A 17,007-nucleotide genomic window follows, 5' to 3' on the forward strand; every position below is an offset into this window, starting at 1 on the left:
AGAAGCCTTGGCACATTCAGTTGTGGAGGTTGCAGTTTCTGCAAATATATAAAAATAGGGGATCACTTTGAGAGTATAAAGACACGGATCCGTTATAAGAGTAAACATTTTGCTAACTGTAAAACGACGGGAGTCTTATATCTGATTGAATGTTCCTGACCTTTAAATTATATCGGCAAGAAGAAAATGGAGTTGAGGAGGATAGGAGAACATATTTGAGACATAAAGCATGCGAGGGACACGCCGATATCAAGGCACATCAGGGAAAAACATCAGGATGACTTGAATTCTTTTTCTTTCTCCGTTATTAAGGCAAAAACAATATCCATTAGAAAGGGTAACTGGGACAAAAAGACTCTGCAAAAAGAACTAAAATGTATATATAGATTTAGATCTTATCAGCCAGAGATGGGCTGAATGAACAATTACATTTTGGATGCTACATTTAATCACTCCCTTTGCATTATACATGACTGTAACATGATCGTATAAACCTGATCAGTGTCACTGGCCCTAATGGGTCATCTAATTTGGAACAGAACGCTCTGATTGGGGTTTTTGAAATGAAAATAATTGAATTTAATTTACCACTGTTCTGTGCATATGTACCAATTTGCACTCATTTGCGTTTTACAGCATTATTATTATGCATATAAACGGATTCATTGAGTATGCAAATTAAATCTGGTGTCAAACAGCAAATGGTCATTGAATGTTATATAGCCTGAATAATGGGGTACTTGGGGATTGTGATCCAGTGTCCCAGGTCATGTATCGGTGTTTGATCAGTGGTGGTTCCGGTGAGATGTTATACTGTGGAATGCACACTGGTTTCTGGGCATGTGATCTAGCTATGACAGCGGCAGTGATGTGGTTCCGCTGTTTGTGCGTTCCAATCACTTCCGGTGACGTATTTCCGGGTACTCCTGACACGCAGCAACTGCCGGCTATGTCCGGAACGCAAAGCACGTGCAGGAGAGGCGCACACTATGGCTCAGTCTGGGTTTATATAAGGGTCTTTTGGTGAGAGAGGCTGTCCCATGACTGCGGGGGATTCTCCTCGGACCATAATAAGATGCCCTATCACGAGGCCGGGTCCCTACTGAACTATGTTTGAAAAACTAAAGGAGCCAGATCAGTTATAATTTTTGATTATGAAGTCTGCCTAACTGATTACTCCTGATGAACCTTGTAAAAGGAGAAACGCGTTGAGTTGGTATTTGTATTGATGAGGCTACACTGATAATGTTTGAATCTATTTAACCAAATTTGTTATGACTCTGTACAGATTAGCATGAACCTGAAATTTATTGAATTTGTCTATGGATTGATGAGGCTGAATGGAACAAAATTAAGACCAGCCAATTGTATCTGTGGGATCTATATATTGGCATTGAAATGATCATTATATATATAATATACACCTATTATCTGTACTTAACATTGTAACAAAGAATTGTCATTGGTTATATGCTGGGGATATAAAGTATTCCCAGCATAGATTTTTTTAATCTCCTTTTTTCTGCTGCTAAATTGGACTGATCAGAGCAGCTGATATTTTTTACCTTACCATTTGCCAATGGTTCTGAAATATTTCTACCTCTTTTTGCACCTTGCACTTTAATTTTTTGTCACTATAGGGTGATATAGGGAAAGCAGGGTGAGTCCTCGGTGAGCAGGGGCGCCATTGCGCAGGATACAGGGTGCCAACCTCCGCAGCAAGGTAGGGTAAGGTAGTGCCATAATAAGGAAAGGCACTCCCCTTCTTTCATTCATTTGCACTGATAATGTGGTTTGTTGTTTTTATGGTATCTAATGGTGTCTGATTTTAAGATATATTTGAAAATTAACCTTTGATATGTATAAGTATAGAGTTCTAAATCTGTGTGCTCTAATATTGCTGTTTACTTGCAACATGCTAAAAGTACCGGTCTATTCAGTGAAATGTCCAATTTTACGCTAAACTGTTTTACTCAACAAAATCATAGGGCCATTAACAATCAGTTTGGAAACTGCATGTCTGCGTGGGTTTTGGCCACCTGGAGACCTCTCTCTGTGGCCTTGGGCATTGTCGCAGTACCCCTTTTTTTCCTGAAATAGTTTGTATCCCATCCCAAATTAGCTATCTCCAGATCTACCATTGTTGGTCCAATTAAAAAAACGATGCATCGGAGGCAGGAAAACACACACAGCCAGTGTCGGTCAGTGTACAACGCCCTCTGTGATTGGTTTTATGAATATCACTTATAAAACTAATACAAACACACAAAATTATCAAACATATAGAAATTGCCTAAATGATCAAAGCTAGGCATAAAATATTTACCATAACAGCATTCTTGAAACCATGTAATATATGTCTCGAGTACGCTCATGTGGATCTAAAACCAGCATGAGTTACCTAAAGACAATTGAAATAACCCTCATTTATTTGGAAGAGGCTAAAAGGCACCCACTAGGAAGGCAGCTGAAATGGTCAGGGCCGGCGATCGCTCTGATCCCTGTGGTTTAACTTGTTAGATGGTGTGGTTAATAAGGAGTTTGACCCCTGCTCCCTTAAGAATCAATTGAGGGGTCCCACTAAGCTATGGCAGCCAGAAGCTGAAAGGGGTTCTCCTGCAGCAGATGAGGGTATGCCGGCAGATGCCTGGCAGGCTCTGTGAACCTGTCTTATTCTTTTGAATAGCTGTTGATTGTGCACACGTCCTGACAGGCATCTATGAGGTGGAATTGCGCAGCCAGCCTTCAGTCATAGAGGCATGTCCGATGCCCGGAGTGGCTGTAAGCATGCCCCGGCACTGGCAGCTTGCTGTGCGGCACATCTGTGCAGAACAGTTGGCTCTGGTGTGGCTTATAGTGAGCGGTGACTGTATCCTGTCTGTGCGCACCCCCATGACTGAAACGCAGCAGCTCCCTGGAGGCAATAAGTTCATGTCATCCTGGTGGCCACACTGTCAGTAAGGAGGACGGACCGCATTGGAACGCTATTAACCTGCACATTAACTCTGCATCTGCAGATGTAATACTGTTTGGTGGAATAATTAGGTTCCCTTTTAACATGGAAAGGGAAGCATAATACACAGCACTTTTGTTTCATGTATTATGTAAAGGGGTTGTCCACTACTAGGTTAACCCCTTCTTGATCTAAATAATTGGCACCGATAAAATAAAGCTTATACTCCCCTCCCATGAAGGCATCGTTCTAGTGGTGTCGGCATTCGCAGTCCCGGGGCTCCCATGCTGCTGTTGTGACATGTGAGCCCAGTGCCCAATCAGCGCTGACGTTACTGTCCCTGGCTTCTGTCGAATTGAACATGAAGAGGAAGTCCGGGCTGCAGCTGATCTGACTTCACCCCCATGTTCAATTCATACAAAGGAGGGGACAGACGCCATCGCTGATTGGGCCCGGGCTCACATGTCACAATAACAGCACGGGAGCCCCTGGACTGTGAGTGCCATTACCGCGGGAACGGCGCCAGCCACGGGAGGTGAGTGTAAGCTTTTTTTATTTTATTGGGGCCAAGCTTGGGGTATGAGGAGTTGTCCTAGTAGTGGACAACTTCTTTAATCTATTGGATGTTAAGCTTTTACTCCGTTCACATTCACCAGACAGAAGGAAAGAGTCTTTTGACTTCCATTTGACTGTGTCATCATCCAGAAGGCCATCACAAAAGAACAGTCTAGTTATTTATTCTCTTTCTATAGGAGCTGACCAGTTACATCAGGCTGCTGCTTGATAACAGCTGATTAGTTGGGGTCCCGCCTCTGCATCCCCCTACTAATCTGATAATGGAGACCAATCTTCAGGATAGATATAATAACTGGGACTTTGTGCTTAGAAAAGTATAGCTACCTGCAGATCTCCATCTTTCCACTGTGAAGAACAGACATGTCCTTATTATTGTACCACGTAACTGTATCCGTGGCTGTTCCCACCTCTGTGTCAGTGCTGAACGTGACCTCTGCCATCTTATATATACGGGAAGATGGCCGGCTTTCTGACGTTTATTGGCACAGCAGGGGTGCTATATGCAGATGGTTATGCTTTTCCCAGACACGGCCACAATTTAATAAATTGTCTCATTATGTCCATAAAGTGGATAATCCCTCAAACTAAACTTTGGTGCTAGCTGTATTGAGTTCTAGTTTCTAATACCACAAGGATAACACACATTCCCGCAGAAGAGTATTCTGTACCTGCCTTTATATGACGATATTGAATGATTTCCTCTGACTTACATGTAGATAATATCATATTCATGTAGTGTTAGTAAATGTAATATTAATAATACTAATCATGGGCTCTCACCTAGGAAGTTTTTAGGCTCGGCGTCTATGCACCTCTGCCACAGTGGGAAAGGATGTAGATATTTTGAGAAATAAGCAGATCTTAGACTATGTGCCCACGATGCAGAAATGCTCCGGATTTTTCCTGAGCGTTTCTGCATCTCCCTGGCAGAAAAAAACGCATGCGGATTGTACATGCGTTTTCCTGCCAGGGATATGCGGATGTCAAGCGTTCTTCACATGCATTTCCGCATGTGGGTGTCAAGCGCTTTCCAAGCAATTTTAGGATCACTTGGAAAGTGCTTGACAACTTGGTCACATTATATAAATCCATGCAACCGGCATGGATTTATATAGTGTGACTGTAAAAAATAAATCTATACTTACCTTCTGATGGCACCCGCAGTCTTGCTTCGCTCCGTCCTGGCTTGCCGGCAGCTCGCGGTACACTGAAGGACCTGCCGTCACATGACTATGACGTCAGCGCAGGTCCTTCAGTCCACCACGATCTGCCGGCAAGGGAGGGCGAGCACAGTGGGGGCCATCAGAAGGTAAATATAATATTTATTTTTTATTTTATTCTTTTTTTTTACAGTTTCTATGGTACCCGGATCCGGAGGAGAGTCTCCTGTCCTCCACACCCTGGTACCATCCGCACATTGAAACGCATGAATTCCGCATGTACAGATGTAGTGATGCTTAATCCTTGCGTTCCAATGCAAGTCAATGGCGTTGAAAACGCAGCGCTTACGCAAAATAATTGGTAGTGTTGCGTTTTTTTCCGCAATGATAACCCGCAGCGGAAATTTCCGCAGCATGTGCACAGCACATGCGGATTATCATTGGGGAACATGGCAGGCCTTCTACCAAGTGTTTTTAAAGCGTTTCTACAGCTTTTTTGCCGCTGCGGAAACACTTAAACGCATCGTGGGCACACAGCCTTATACTGTTTATAAGCCATTTAACAATATAGCATTATGCGGTGTTTGTCTGTTGGTTCTTTATACGCCGCTTTCTGTATTTTAGTGTTCATGGGAAAGATGACTAAGGCAGGTGCATTGCTGGGGACGGAAGGGGATCAGGTTAGACTGCACACATTTGGTTTTTGTTGGCTAAAGTAACCCCAACTTTCTGTATATAAGACCTCTTATTTTGGTCAGGATTCTCGACAGTTAAACTGGTCATAGATGTAAAGATTGTTCAGATTGTTAATGAGATAATCTCTGACTGATAATCTTATGATTATTAATTAGAATTGTTCCATGTATAATACAACAAAAAAGGAAAAAAAAAAAAAAAATCTAAGTCATATTTCCAGGGAAAAAACACTAATGAAGAAATTAGTTCTGTACACAGCAGTATATTGCAACCTTCATTTTATTATGAGAAGATTTTTATTTAGCAGAATCTGAGTGCAGTGAGCAGACCCCGTCCAAATGACTATTTTATATGGGCAGAAGTCAGCATCGGTATATTACAAGTTAGCAAAGTTACACAGTATTTCATAAAAAATCACAGATCCTATCCCAATATGTAGTTTGTGTAATAGTAATATTAGCAAATACCTCCAATTAGAAATATAGCATAGTTCTTCTGATAAGCTATGTCACTTACCCCATGTGCAGGGCATTGCAGTAGCTTAATTATCCATGGTTTCAACCACTAGCAACTAGCTAAGTATCTGTCACTAAATCAGTGGCCATAACCATGGATACCTAAGCTATGGCAATGCACTACATCAGGAAAGCGACATAGCAAATCAGAAGAACTATGCTATATTTATAATTGGAGGTATTTGCTAATATTATTATTATTACTACACCTTCTACATATTGGGATAGGATCTTGGAGATGGGAATACCCCTTTAAGCCCCCATACACCTTAGATAGCTGTTGGCCAAACGATGGTTATGAGAGAGTCTGGCTGCGGCTAATGTCAGGGAGAAATAAAGGATTGGCAGTCTGATATCTGACATGCCAAATCCTTAACTCGCCCAGCAATCATACGCTTCAGACTGTCGGCTGGCAGCTTTGTGTATTGGGTGTAACTCATGATGCCCTCAGAAAGTGTAAAGTCCCTATATACAGTCAGGAGAAATCCTCTTGAAGTTTTGCACATGAATCTTTGGTCATCATTATTCTGGTGTCTGGAAAACAACACTAATTTTGTCATTTTCATACTCTAGTTTTAGAGAGATCGTTCTCTCTGCGTCCCACACGGCCTTCCAAGGACATGGAGAATATCTTCCAGCTGGTCAGAAATGTCATCCCCCCACTTACATCTAAAAAGCACAAAGGTCAAGATGGGAAGATTGGCATTGTTGGAGGCTGTCAAGAGTAAGCACACCCTATGTACTGGGTGCGGGGGGTTCTTTGTTTACAGCATACAGTAACGGTTGCTCAGTGCCGATAACGAGAAGAGCTATAGTGGGATATCTGTATACTTGTAGAATTTTTGTTCAGAGCAGCAGTGATCAACTTGTAACATTATAGGGCCGGACTCCATGCCCAGCCAAGGCAGCACAAGTGGGCACACTCAGTCTGTATGCTGTAGCTATGGAGATTTTTCATGCAGTTTCACATGTATTTATTTTACGCACTTATATAGCACCATTAATTCCACAGCTCTTTACATACACTATTATCACTGTCCCCATTGGGGCTCACAATCTATATTCCCTATCAGTATGTCTTTGGAGTGTGGGAGGAAACCGGAGAACCTGGAGGAAACCCATGCAAACACGGGGAGAACATACAAACTCCTTTCAGATGTTGTCCTTGGTGGGATTTGAACCCAGAACCCCAGCTCTGCAAGACTGCAGTGCTAACCATTGAGCCACCATGCTGCCCAGCTTAGACTTTAGTATGGGGGGGATAGGGGAAACTTTAAGGCCACGTTCCCATGATGAGCTTTTGATGTTGCAGATTTTCTGCACCTATTATGTAAATTGGGTTACCTGCGTTTTTTTACATGCTTCTTTATCACGTTATTGACGCTGCGGTTTTTGTCTCTTACGTTTTAAACAAAGCTGCTTTGTTTCTGATACTTCCTGGTATTTGGCTTTGACAAAACTTTGTTTATATGGTCATGTGTGAATTACATGTGTGCTTGATGCGCTTCTGCAGTGGAAAATACTAAAAACCACATGTGCATTTTCCGCATCTAATGCTAGCCTATGGGAAAAGTCTGCACCTAACATTCAGCGTACGCGCAGAAATTGACATGTTGTGAATTTGAAATATGCACCGCAGATCCGTTTACATTGACTGGAAAAAAAAAAACAGGGCAGGAGATTTCTATAAATCCCATCCACTTTGCTGGAGCTGTAAGATGCTGTGTTTATGCTCCAGCTTCAAATACTCGCCAAAAACTCATTGTGGGCACAAGGCTATAGGATGGTAACAAAACCTGTGTGAAGAAAATCTTGTGCAGGATTTCAACAGCACAATTATGGTCATTAAACGACTGCCAATCTGCTACATACAAGCCAATCTGCAGTTGTTTAATAGCCTGTTCAGTTATTCTGTGTGCAATCATTAATGATCGTTCTGTGCACATCAATGTCACTTTATTTGCATGTTTACACAGGATGTGTTGCTGACACTGATTAGCTTTAGGGCTCGCTCACACGTGCGATGAAATCAGACAAGTGCAATCCAATAAAAAATCGGATTGCACTTGGCCCAACGTTACTCTATGGGGCAGCTCACATCTGCTATGTTTTCGCATGCCGAACCAGCACGAGAAAATAAATCGCAGCATGCTGTGAGTGCATCCGAGTATCAAATCGCACGCACCCATATAAGTCTATGGGTTCATATGAAACATCGTACTGCAGTCTGATATCACCCAAGTGCAGTACGATTCCCGTGGACGCCGGCAATGGAGGAGATGGAGAAATGAATTTCTTCGTCTCCTCCGCACCTGTTCTCCGTTCCTCGCTTGCGAGAGGATCAGAGCACTCGGCTCCCGCTTGCAGCAGAGTTTGAGCAGAGTGTCATTACTATATCACATCCGATGCTATACACTAGTGTGACTCCGGCCTTACACATACATAAGGGAATCTGAGACACTGACTTCAGTGATTTCACTTATTAGGCTGTGTGGTGTTCTTTTCAATACCATGAATGTTTTTTCAGCAGGAGATTAATACTACAGGACTACAGCTCATCTGCATTCTAGTCCAGCTATGCCCCCCATCACTGATTAGCAGCTTACTGTCAATATATAATGTACACATAAAGCTGCTAATTAGGGGTGTGGGCAGGGTTAGCCTTCTGAGCTCTGCTACATCTAAAAACTGATAGTTTACTGGGTGCAGCAGTTGTGATACATCGCTGGAATCGGGGTCTCTTTTCCTACATTATGCTGCTGTCAGATTAGGCAGCAAAAATGTAATGATTCCTTTTAAAGGGTTATTCCCAAATAAACATGTTCTCGTCTATCCATCACCCAGCATGTAGACCTTTAGTCATCCAAGATAAAGACTATGGGAACCTGAGAATGGGGCTCTGCAGCCCAGTCTTGAATGGAGCAGAGATGTTCCTACTCTACCTCTACTTCATTTGTTGTCAATGGGACTGCCAGAGAAAGCCAAGCAGTGTACTCTGCTGTTTCCGACAATCCTATTAACAATGATTAGGAATGAATGGAGTGGAGGCCAAGCATGCTTTACCTTCATTTCACTGAAGATGGGGCTGCAGAGACCTGTTCTCAGGATTGCTGAAGGTCCCAGCTGTCCGTGCAACAATTTATTCACTATAGTTAGTCGTTGTTGCTTTTGATTTTAGCGAAAAAAAAGAGCCCTTGTTAATCAGAAAATGCTTCTCCTTAGGCATATCTGCATGTATTCAGCAGAGGCCGGCATGGTGCTAGTTTCCTATGCAGGTTGTCTCACTATGACACATGTATAGCGTATTTATAATTCAGCTGTGTTTAAAAATGCTTTGACTTTTTTATAGATATACTGGTGCTCCGTACTTTGCAGCAATTTCAGCACTTAAAGTGGTAAGTAAATTATTATTACAAATGGAACATCGCATCACTTGGTGTGTAAAGAACAGTGTAGTCTCCTACAGCTGTCCATACCCATTAGGGGAAAATTATTAAAAACTGTCCCTTTAAAATGGTTGTCCACTTCTTGGACAACCCCTTCTCATTCTCCATGTTTGGCCCCATTAAAATGAAACCAATTATACTCCCCTCTGGTGCCTGCGCCGTTCCAACCATGTTGGCGCTCGTGTTCCTGGGGCTTACGTGAGGTTGTTATTATACGTGAGCTTGGTGCCCAATCAGCGCTGGCGTCACTGTCCCGACCTTCAGAGAAATCCAACATCAAGAGGACGTCAGAGAGAAGCCACAGCCTTGGCTTCCTGTTGATGTTCCATACATCCGAAGGCGGGGAATACTAGCAACCTCACTTGAACCCTGGGAATGCGAGTGCTAACATCCATGGAAATGCACTGGTGGTGAGTATAGATGTGGAGGTGCATCTCACAAAATTAGAATATCATCAAAAAGTTAATTTATTTCAGTTCTTCAATACAAAAAGTGAAACTCATTATATAGAGTCATTACACACAGAGTGATCTATTTCAAGTGTTTATTTCTGTTAATGTTGATGATTATGGCTTACAGCCAATGATAGCACAAAAGTCATTATCTCAGTAAATTAGAATACTTAATAACAGCTTGAAAAATTATTTTAAAATCTGAAATGTTATCCTACTGAAAGGTATGTTCAGTAAATGCACTCAATATTTGGTCGGGGCTCCTTTTGCATCAATGCGGCGTGGCATGGAGGCGATCAGCCTGTGGCACTGCTGAGGTGTTATGGAAGCCCAGGTTGCTTTGATATCAGCCTTCAGCTCGTCTGCATTGATGGGTCTGGTGTCTCTCATCTTAGAATCATAGAATCATAGAATGGTAGAGTTGGAAGGGACCTCCTGGGTCATCTGGTCCAACCCCCTGCTCAAAGCAGGATTCACTAGATCATCTCAGACAGATGTCTGTCCAGCCTCTGTTTGAAGACGTCCATTGAAGGGGAACTCACCACCTCTCGTGGCAGCCTGTTCCACTCATTAATCACCCTAACTGTCAAAAAGTTTTTTCTAATATCTAATCTGTGTCTCCTCCCATTTAGTTTAATCCCATTGCTTCTAGTCTTTCCTTGTGCAAATGAGAATAAAGATGATCCTTCTACAATGTGACAGCCCTTGACATATTTGTAGACAGCTATTAAGTCTCCTCTCAGTCTTCTTTTTTGCAAGCTAAACATTCCCAAATCCTTCAACCGTTCCTCATAGGACATGGTTTGCAGACCAGTCACCATTCTGGTCGCTCTTCTCTGAACTTGCTCCAGTTTGTCTATGTCTTTTTTAAAATGTGGTGCCCAAAACTGTACACAGTATTCCAGATGAGGTCTGACCAAAGAGGAGTAAAGACCGATAATGACTTCACGTGATCTAGACTGTATGCTTCTGTTAATACATCCCAGAATTGTATTTGCCTTTTTTGCTGCTGCATCACACTGTTGACTCATGTTCAGTCTATGATCTATTAGTATACCTAAGTCTTTTTCACATGTACTGTTGCTTAGCTCTATTCCTCCAATTCTGTATATGTTTTTTTCATTTTTATTGCCCAGATGTAGTACTTTGTATTTTTCCCTGTTAAAAACCATTCTGTTGGTTGCTGCCCACTGCTCCAGTTTATTTAGGTCTTTTTGAATCCTCTCTCTCTCTTCTCTAGTATTAGCTATCCCTCCTAGCTTTGTGTCATCAGCAAATTTAATCAGTTTACCCTCAATTCCTTCATCTAAATCATTGATAAAGATGTTGAACAATACAGGTCCCAGGACGGAGCCCTGTGGTACCCCACTTGAGACATTCATCCAGCTGGATGTGAAGCCATTTACAACCACCCTTTGAGTCCGATCACTAAGCCAGTTATGAATCCACCTAACAGTTGCCTGGTCCATTGCATACTTGGTCATTTTTTCAATAAGGATGGTGTGAGATACTTTGTCAAATGCTTTGCTGAAGTCAAGATATACTATATCTACAGCATTTCCCTGATCCACCCAGTCAGTGATTCTGTCATAGAAGGAAATTAAGTTAGTCTGACATGACTTGTTAGTTACAAACCCATGCTGACTCTGGTTAATCACTTCATTCTTATCCATGTACTTACATACATGTTGTTTAATAATTTGTTCAAAGATCTTTCCTGGTATAGAAGTCAGACTCACCGGCCTATAGTTCCCTGGGTCCACCTTCTTCCCCTTTTTGAAGATAGGAACAACATTTGCTCTTCTCCAGTCTTCTGGGACTTCTCCTGTTCTCCAAGAATTTTCAAAGATTATGGAGAGTGGTTCTAAAATTTCTTCTACGATCTCCTTCAGTACTCTGGGGTGTAATTCATCTGGACCTGGAGACTTGAACTCATTTATGTTAGCTAAATATTCCCTCACAATCTTTCTGTTTACAGATAACTTGGATTCCTCTATTCCTTTAAAAGGACATCTTCCTCTTGACAATACCCCATAGATTCTCTATGGCGTTAAGGTCAGGAGAGATTGCTGGCCAATCAAACACAGTGATACTGTTGTTTTTAAACCAGGTATTGGTACTTTTGGCAGTGTGGACAGGTGCCAAGTCATGCTGGAGAATGAAATTTCCATCTACAAAAAGCTTGTCGGCAGAGGGAAGCATGAAATGCCCTAAAATTTCATGGTAGATGGCTGCGCTGACTTTGGTCTTGATAAAACACAGTGGACCTACACCAGCAGATGACATGGGTCCCCAAACCATCACTGATTGTGGAAACTTCACAATAGACCTCAAGCAGCTTGGATTGTGTCCTCTCCACTCTTCCTCCAGACTCTGGGACCTTGATTTCCAAATGAAAATTGGATCTCTGGGACCTTGTGGCGTGTATCAATGACTGCCTTCTGGACATCTGTCAAGTCAGCAGTCTTCTCCGTGATTGTGGAGCCTACTGAAACAGACTAAGGGACCTTTTTAAATGCTTAGGAAGCCGTTGCAGGTGTTTTTTGTTAATTATTTTAACTTGAAATAGATCACTCTGTTTGTAATGACTCTAGATAGTATGAGTTTTACTTTTTGTATTGAAGAATTGAAATAAATTAACTTTTTGATGATATTCTAATTTAGTGAGATGCACCTGTATGTATTTTTACAGGGCCAAATACCTAATACAAAAGAAAATAAGGGCTATTGCTCATTAAAAAAATAAAAAAAAAATCCCAGCATTCAATTGCAAACGAGAACTGGAATCTGGTTGCTCTGGACAATTGCTCCACTTGTCCTTTACACCAGGTATGACTAATTTCCCTTATGTATGCAGTAAATTGATTTAATGATGACCCCCACGCACAAGTTGTCTTACATGTTGGCCATATGGATCCCTATGTAATGTGACTGGCCAGCTTGAAATATAAAACCTTTTACATAACTACACATTTCTGTCTCTTTTGAGCCAATAAGCTGTTAAGATCCCATACAATATATAATATGGTAATGGATGAAAAGCTTTCACCCTTGATGTTACATAACTTGTATTTCTATTATATTGGGCATTACATTGTATTCTTCATAGCCCAGATCTGCTCTCTGACCTTGTGTATATTACTTTTTCGTAGGGTGCAGATTTGTCCCAGGTATTTTGTACCAAAGATGCAGCGACTGTGATAAAGTCATACAGTCCAGAGCTGATTGTACATCCAGTTCTGTAAGTGTTCATCAGTACCATTCATAATAGACCACCTTCATGTTCACTGTACATTGCTAATGTATATGATATTCACACAGTGATCATCCCAATGCGTTGCATGAGATAGAAAAATGGCTTCCAAGACTACACACTCTAGTAATAGGACCAGGTTTGGGAAGAAATGATTCCATACTGGACACCACAAAGGTATTAGTATCACAGAGAGAACTAGTGTTATAGCCTCAAGTCATTACAAGTTCCATGTATAATTCTTATGAAGTATTCATGCCCATTTTTCATTCCCAGGGTATTATTGAAAAAGCCAAGGCGAAAGGCATTCCTCTGGTTATAGATGCAGTGAGTATGCTGCTTTTATTCTTGGGCATTTGTAGATTTCATTTGGTACTAAGTAGATGTTGCCCTGTCTTTTAGGATGGACTTTGGCTTATTGCCCAACAACCTTCTGTTATTCAAGGCTATCAGAGGGCTGTCCTCACTCCAAACTTCATGGAGTTCAGTCGGCTGTACGAAGCGGTGGTAAATATATTCACAGTGACCATGCTTGTTCATGTAACTGTAAAGGTCAGATAATTGGCTCCACAATACCCTTCAGATTCTGTTTATAGCGCATTGTACATTCATTTGATTATAGGATCCCCCAGAATCTTGGGCTCATGTGAGAGATAATGCAAATGGCGCTACTAGGAAGAGCAGTCTATGGGCTAATCCTCAAAGTGGCTTTGTTAGGTGTCCTTCGTGCCTGTAACTGAGGGCACCATAGCACAGAGACGTTAGAGGCTAACCTCTGTCTTGGTGCCATATACTATAGGACACCTTGAGAAGTCTCCTGGAGTCCACGCCTAGAGTGGTCAGAGCTGTTCTGGTGGTACACAATGGGTTTCAGTGTTGTGGCTGATCGCTAACCATCTCCCTCTCTATCTTGTTACCGCCTACAATAAGATGGGATAGGACCTCAGTTTTTTTTATACTATGGAGGTCCACAGTTTTATGTAGAAAAATATCTGAGTGAAATAAAGATATATATTGTGTATACAGCCAGAAAATTCTCACATGCTTTATGCTGCCCCAACCACAGGCAGCATGAATCAGGCACAGACCTTCATTACAGATATGTACATTGGGGGAAAATAAGTATTTGATACACTGCCGATTTTGCAAGTTTTCCCACCTACAAAGAATGGAGAGGTCTATCATTTTTATCATAGGTACACTTCAACTGTGGGAGACAGAATCTAAAAATAAAAAAATACAGAATCACATTGTATGATTTTTACATACTTATTTCATGCAATAAATGCAAATTAATTATTTGATACAAAAGAAAAACAGAGCTAAATATTTAGAAACCTTTGTTTGCAATTACAGAGGTCAGATGTTTCCTGTAGTTCTTGACCAAGTTTGCACACACTGCAGCAGGGATTTTGGCCCACTCCTCCATACAGATCTTCTTCGCTGGACAACATTGAGTTTCAGCTCCCTCCAAAGATTTTCTATTGTGTTTAGGGCTGGAGACTAACTAGGTCACTCCAGGACTTTGAAATACTTCTTAAGGAGCCACTCCTTAGTTGCTCTGGCTGTGTGTTTTGGGTCATTATCATGCTGGAAGACCCAGCCACGACCCATCTTCAATGCTCTTACTGAGGAAAGGAGGTTGTTGGCCAAAATCTCGCAATTCATGACTCCATCCATCCCTCCTTCAAAATGGTGCAGTCCTAATGTCCTCTTTGCAGAAAAGCACCCCAAAAGTATGCTGTTTCTCCCACCATGCTTCATGGTTGGGACGGTGTTCTTGGGGTTGTACTTATCCTTCTTCCTCCTCCAAACATGGCGAGTGGAGTTGATACCAAAAAGTTCTATTTTGGTCTCATCAGACCACATGAACTTCTCCCATGTCTCCTCTGGATCATCCAGATGATCATTGGTGAGCTTCAAACGGGCCTGGACATGTGCTGGCGTGAGCAGGGTGACCTTGCATGCCTTGCAGGATTTTAATCCATGACGGCATAGTGTGTTACGAATGGTAATGTTTGAGACTGTGCTCTTGTCAGGTCATTGACCAGGTCATTGACCAGGTCCTCCCATGTAGTTCTGGGCTGACTCCTGACCTTTCCCAGAATGCTCCTTACCCTACGAGGCAAGATTCTGCATTGAGCCCCAGACCGAGAAGATTCACAGTCATCTTTTGTTTCTTCCATTTTCTAATAATTGTGCCAACAGTTGTTACATTCTCACCAAGCTGCTTGCCTATTGTCCAGTAGCCCATCCCAGCCTTGTGCATGTCTACAATTTTGTCCCTGGTGTCCTTAGACAGCTCCTTGGTCTTGGCCATGGTGAAGAGGTTGGAGTGTGTGGACAGGTGTCTCTTATACAGGTAACGAGTTCAAACAGGTACAATTAATACAGGTAATGAGTGCAGAGTAGGAGGGCTTCTTAAAGAAAAACTAACAGGTCTGTGAGAGCCATAATTCTTGCTGGCTGGTAGGTGATCAAATACTTACCGTATTTTTCGAACGATAAGACGCACCTAGGTTTTAGAGGAGGAAAATAGGGGAAAAAAATATTTACGCAAAATATGTGGTCATGATGCCCTGTTATAGGGGAGGGAGTCTGCTGCTGACACTGGTATTGGGGTAATGTCCCCCAATTCTGTTAATATCCTCCATCCTGGTATGTATGGTCTCTCCTTCCTGGTATACGTGGCCCCCATCCCATCTTGGTATACGTGGCCCTCATGCCCATCCTGGTATGCATGGTACCCCTTGATTCCCCCATCCTGGTATGCATGGCACCCCTTGAGCTCCCATGCAGGTATGCATGGCACCCCTTGATTCCCCCGTCCTGGTATGCATGGCACCCCTTGATTCCCCCGTCCTGGTATGCATGGCACCCCTTGATTCCCCCATCCTGGTATGCATGGCACCCCTTGATTCCCCCATCCTGGTATGCATGGCACCCCTTGATTCCCCCATCCTGGTATGCATGGCACCCCCCTGATTCCCATCCTGGTATGCATGGCACCCCTTGATTCCCCCATCCTGGTATGCATGGCACCCCTTGATTCCCGTATCCTGGTATGCATGGTACCCCTTGATTCCCCCATCCTGGTATGCATGGCACCCCCTTGAGCCCCCATCCTGCTGCCCACAAAAAAAATAAACAATCATACCTCCTCTCTCCTCCAGCGCTGTCCCGCTCTGCTGCCGACACCCTCACTGTGTGAGCCGCGCATTGCAGGGCGCGCATGGCGTCTCTGCCATGCGCCCTCACACAGTGTGAGAGCGCGCACACTGTACCGCAGCGCGGCTCCTGCTGCCACTCTGCGGTCAGTGTGCCTGCTATTAAAGACCATGAATATTCCCTACAACCCAGTACAGTGTGCCGGCTATTAAGGAAAATGAATATTCCTTGCTCCCTACGCCCTTGGACGTGGGAAGCAGGGAATATTCATTTTCTTTAGTAGCGGGCACCGCGCAGGCTGCAGCAAGCAGCTGCAGCCTCCTGTGCCCCGCTGATCCCCCGCTGCTGCTCCCCCAGACCTCCTACCACGTAGAGCCACAGTATATACAGGGAGCTAGTATTCGGACTATAAGACGCACCCCCCACTTTTCTCCAAAATTTTGGAGGAAAAAAGTGCATCTTATAGTCTGAAAAATACGGTATTTCATGCAATAAAATGCAATTTAATTATGTAAAAATCATTCAGTGTGATTTTCTGGATTTTTTTAAGATTCTTTCTCACAGGTGAAGTGTACCTACGATAAAAATTACAGAACTCTCCATTCTTTGTAGCTGGGAAAACTTGCAAAATAGGCAGTGTATCAAATACTTATTTTCCCCACTGTATGTTTCATACTGAAACACTAAGGCGACTCAGAGAAACATGGTTGAAAATGGGAATGAGGTAGCCAAAGCTAGTAACAGTGGTGGGAGCTGAGCTGGCCAGAGGATACTCGTTCCTGTGACTA

General features: G+C 42.7%; 1 protein-coding gene across 3 annotated transcripts in view; it reads left to right on the forward strand.

Moving 5' to 3' along the window:
- NAXD (NAD(P)HX dehydratase) overlaps nucleotides 1–17,007 on the forward strand; it is a 43,692-nt gene that overhangs the window by 22,529 nt on the left and 4,156 nt on the right. For all 3 annotated transcript variants that reach the window (XM_073664338.1, XM_073664334.1, XM_073664330.1), the window contains 6 exons: nucleotides 6,474–6,624; nucleotides 9,250–9,295; nucleotides 12,951–13,039; nucleotides 13,120–13,228; nucleotides 13,328–13,378; nucleotides 13,454–13,558. In XM_073664338.1, the coding sequence (XP_073520439.1) occupies nucleotides 6,474–6,624; nucleotides 9,250–9,295; nucleotides 12,951–13,039; nucleotides 13,120–13,228; nucleotides 13,328–13,378; nucleotides 13,454–13,558 (551 nt within the window). The remainder of the gene's footprint in view (nucleotides 1–6,473; nucleotides 6,625–9,249; nucleotides 9,296–12,950; nucleotides 13,040–13,119; nucleotides 13,229–13,327; nucleotides 13,379–13,453; nucleotides 13,559–17,007) is intronic.

This window comes from Phyllobates terribilis, unplaced genomic scaffold (assembly GCF_046119375.1).
Source record: "Phyllobates terribilis strain yellow unplaced genomic scaffold, ASM4611937v1 Scaffold_2__4_contigs__length_985480577, whole genome shotgun sequence".
NCBI lineage: Eukaryota > Metazoa > Chordata > Amphibia > Anura > Dendrobatidae > Phyllobates > Phyllobates terribilis.